Below are 3067 nucleotides of genomic sequence, written 5' to 3'. Positions count from 1 at the left end.
CCTTTGAACGAGAACCCCCTTCCAGAATCTGCAAGCAAACACACCAGAGTTTGTTTGTCATGCTCTCCATGTGGAGAGTTTGCCCCAATTACCAGTGGGACAAGAAGTCCGTTTTCAAAGTATATTGGAATAAAGTGCCACAATAAAAGATGAGCAGTTATACCCAGTAAAACAGTCTAAATAGTAACAGAATACAAATCAACGTCAATGAACATGACCCGAAGAGGAAACATTTAAGTGATGTATTGAGCTGTCCACACTATGAGTAGTACAATTGGCTCTGTATTGGTCTGAGCATCATACACAGCAGCCAAACACATTCCTGGCCTTGTTACAATTCACATGCACAGCCTGCAGTCCTGGTTCACATAGTCAATGGAACTCATTGGGATTCCATGTGACACCAGGTATCTACCTTACTTTTAATCACATCTCAGTCTCCATGATCATCTGTTTCAATAATCACACAGATTATAAGACTTTTATTATGTTTCCATGTTTAAACCAATCTTTTCTTCAATTAATTTAAGTTACATTCAAAGATGGAAATCAGCAGTGTGCTTTTTAAAAAAAATCGTGTTTAAAACCTCAATTTCAGAAACATTTTCTATAGATAGCCAATGGTCCACGCTCATCATAATCCTTTTTGCTAACCCACAGTTGCTGGAAGGATTTGAGGCAGGATAGGATTGACCCTCCAAACCAGACTGAATATCTTCTCTCAGGAATTGCTTGCACTTGCGGGTTCATGTCTTGCACCAGTTTTCTCAATTCTTTCTGGAAACGAACACGGAATCCAGAGAACATGGTTGAGCCCCCACAGAGCAGAATATTTTTGTACATTTCCTCTAGCAGGCTCGAGTCACATTTATTGATGATGTTCAGAGCCACTGTATGCAGCCCAGCCTCTCTGGAACCCATGAGTGATGGATTGAAGAGGGCTTCAGGGCATTTGATCCTTTCCTTGCCAACTGTGATAATCTTACCATCTGGCAACTCATAATGTGCTGTGTACTCTTTGGTCTCACCCCGCATCTCACCATCAAAGTCAATAGCAGTGTAACAGTACTCTTGTTTGATTTGCTCCACGAGATGATAGTCGCTAGCACTTAACTTGTGCCCATTCTGGTTAATGAGTTTTAGCAAGTACTTGGTAAGGTCACAGCCTCCATAATCAACACTGGCAGTGATGTGAGGCATGATATAGCCTTCATGGATGGGGACAACACAGGAGGAACCATGGCCACTCTCCACCACCAGCCCACTGGTGCAGCCGTAGGCATAGATAGAAAGTAGCGACTGCTTAGTGATGTGCATGGCTGGGATGTTGAAGGTCTCAAACAGGAGTTCAGCCATCCTCTCACGGTTGGTGATGGGGCTCAGGGGTGGGTCAGCCACCATCACAGCATGGTCCTCAGGCTGCACCTTCATCTCCTTCTCAAAGATGTAGGCCAGGATGGCCTCAGCACCATTCCAGTCCACCACAATGCCATGCCGGAGAGGGTTGATGAGCCGTAGCTCCATAGGGGCTCTCAGCTCACTGCCCACAAAGTTCTCCTGCCGGTTGTCCCCAGTCTTGGCACTCCGCTGCATGGGTCTACCCACTGTGGAAGAGACGATGACTGAAGGCTTGGCATGGCCACCAAAGCCTGCTTTGAAATAGCCTGTGCCCATGTCAACCATCAGTGCCCTGACCTCCTTGACCACCCTGCTAGGATTGATGCTCTGGCTGTCTATTGAGGAGAAGGATGGCATCCTGGGCTCTGATCTCACCGACTGAGTGGTATTCGAGGAGAATTTCCTGCAGAGAACCCCCATTGGTAAGGAACATTTTCGGATCTGCAAATTTGATGACTTCATCCCTGTTCCTGATTTGATTATTTCTTTGCATTGACAAACCAGCCCTTTACAGTGGCCACCTTTCGTTGTTAAGATGGGATAACAATGCTGTTTCTCTCCCATTATTACCTTTTATAGCCTTGTTGTTGCTGTTACTATGGGCGTCAGACAGCGGGACCATTATCAAGTCATATCACACGTTGATCTGAAAGAGGCTCCTTCTGTCTAAGTTGATTTTGCTGATGAATTAAGTGGCTGACCCCCCATCGTGGACTAGAAGTTTAATCGGAAACCCAACCCCACAGGAGTGGAAACATTTATTTGCTGAACTAGTTTTGCTGCCGTAAATCTCGAAAATTTAACGAGAGAGCAGTATGCTGAAATGCCACAAGGTGGCCTCGCTCAAACCGGATTAGCTACAGACATGCGGGTGAATCATGATCTTTTAATTGAGCAGGAACATACTTGAAACTGCTTTGAGGACTCAAAAGCCATTTGGCGGGTGTCACAGCATCTGGGTGACATCCAGTCTCATGGATGCTGAAACCCGGAACAAGGAAAATGATGCTGAACTTGTTGGACACAGTGACCAAACGAACTGTAGTTTTACCGTATCGGAGATTTTCAGAAGTTTTCTCTAGCCGGGGATCACTGCGAGAACGACCAGTTAAGGTAAAACACATTTTTCTGAAACGCCTTTCAGGCTCCCAGGGCTTCACAACCAATGAAGTACTTATCTGAAGTGTAATCACTGCTTTAAGTTAGGAAGTAAACGGCAAATTTGCACACGGCAAGTTCCCACAAGTAACAATTTTGATAACCACCAAATCATCTGCTTTAATGATGATTGCAGATATAGTTTATACTCGGCCTCATTAGGGACATTTAAGCGGCTATTAGATAGGCATATGGATGATAGTATAAAGCAGGAGTGGAGGTTAGATAGACCTTAGGTTTACGGTAAAAGTTCGGCACAACATCGTGGGCCGAAGGGCCTGTTATGTTCTATGAAAGAACTCCCAGATTTTAGTGTCCTTGGATACAGGTATTAGTTAATACATAAAGTGTGATATGTTTTATAAACAAAGGACAAGGGGTGGTATAATTCAACGTAGTTACAAATGAGAGTAACAAGTCTTGGTGTACTCGATATTTTGAATACATTAATTATTTTGGAGGTGTATTACATGCGATAGCTTGAAGTTTGCGGATAATACCAAAAACAGGA

At 44.1% G+C, this 3067-nt stretch overlaps 1 protein-coding gene across 1 annotated transcript; it reads right to left on the bottom strand.

Moving 5' to 3' along the window:
* Nucleotides 1-594: 594 nt before the first annotated feature.
* LOC109926960 (actin-like protein 7B) lies at nucleotides 595-1962 on the bottom strand. Its single transcript, XM_020526854.2, has one exon. It carries the CDS (start codon nucleotides 1960-1962, stop codon nucleotides 595-597), a length of 1368 nt encoding a protein of 455 aa, XP_020382443.2.
* Nucleotides 1963-3067: the final 1105 nt, after the last annotated feature.

Source organism: Rhincodon typus, chromosome 3 (genome assembly GCF_021869965.1).
Source record: "Rhincodon typus isolate 14 chromosome 3, sRhiTyp1.1, whole genome shotgun sequence".
Classification (NCBI taxonomy): Eukaryota; Metazoa; Chordata; class Chondrichthyes; order Orectolobiformes; family Rhincodontidae; genus Rhincodon; species Rhincodon typus.
This window is presented reverse-complemented; position numbering and strand designations above follow the sequence as displayed.

Coding starts and splice junctions, on each gene's coding strand:
- LOC109926960 (XM_020526854.2), bottom strand. CDS start 1,962: ATGGGAGAGAAACAGCATTGTTATCCCATCTTAACAACGAAAGGTGGC.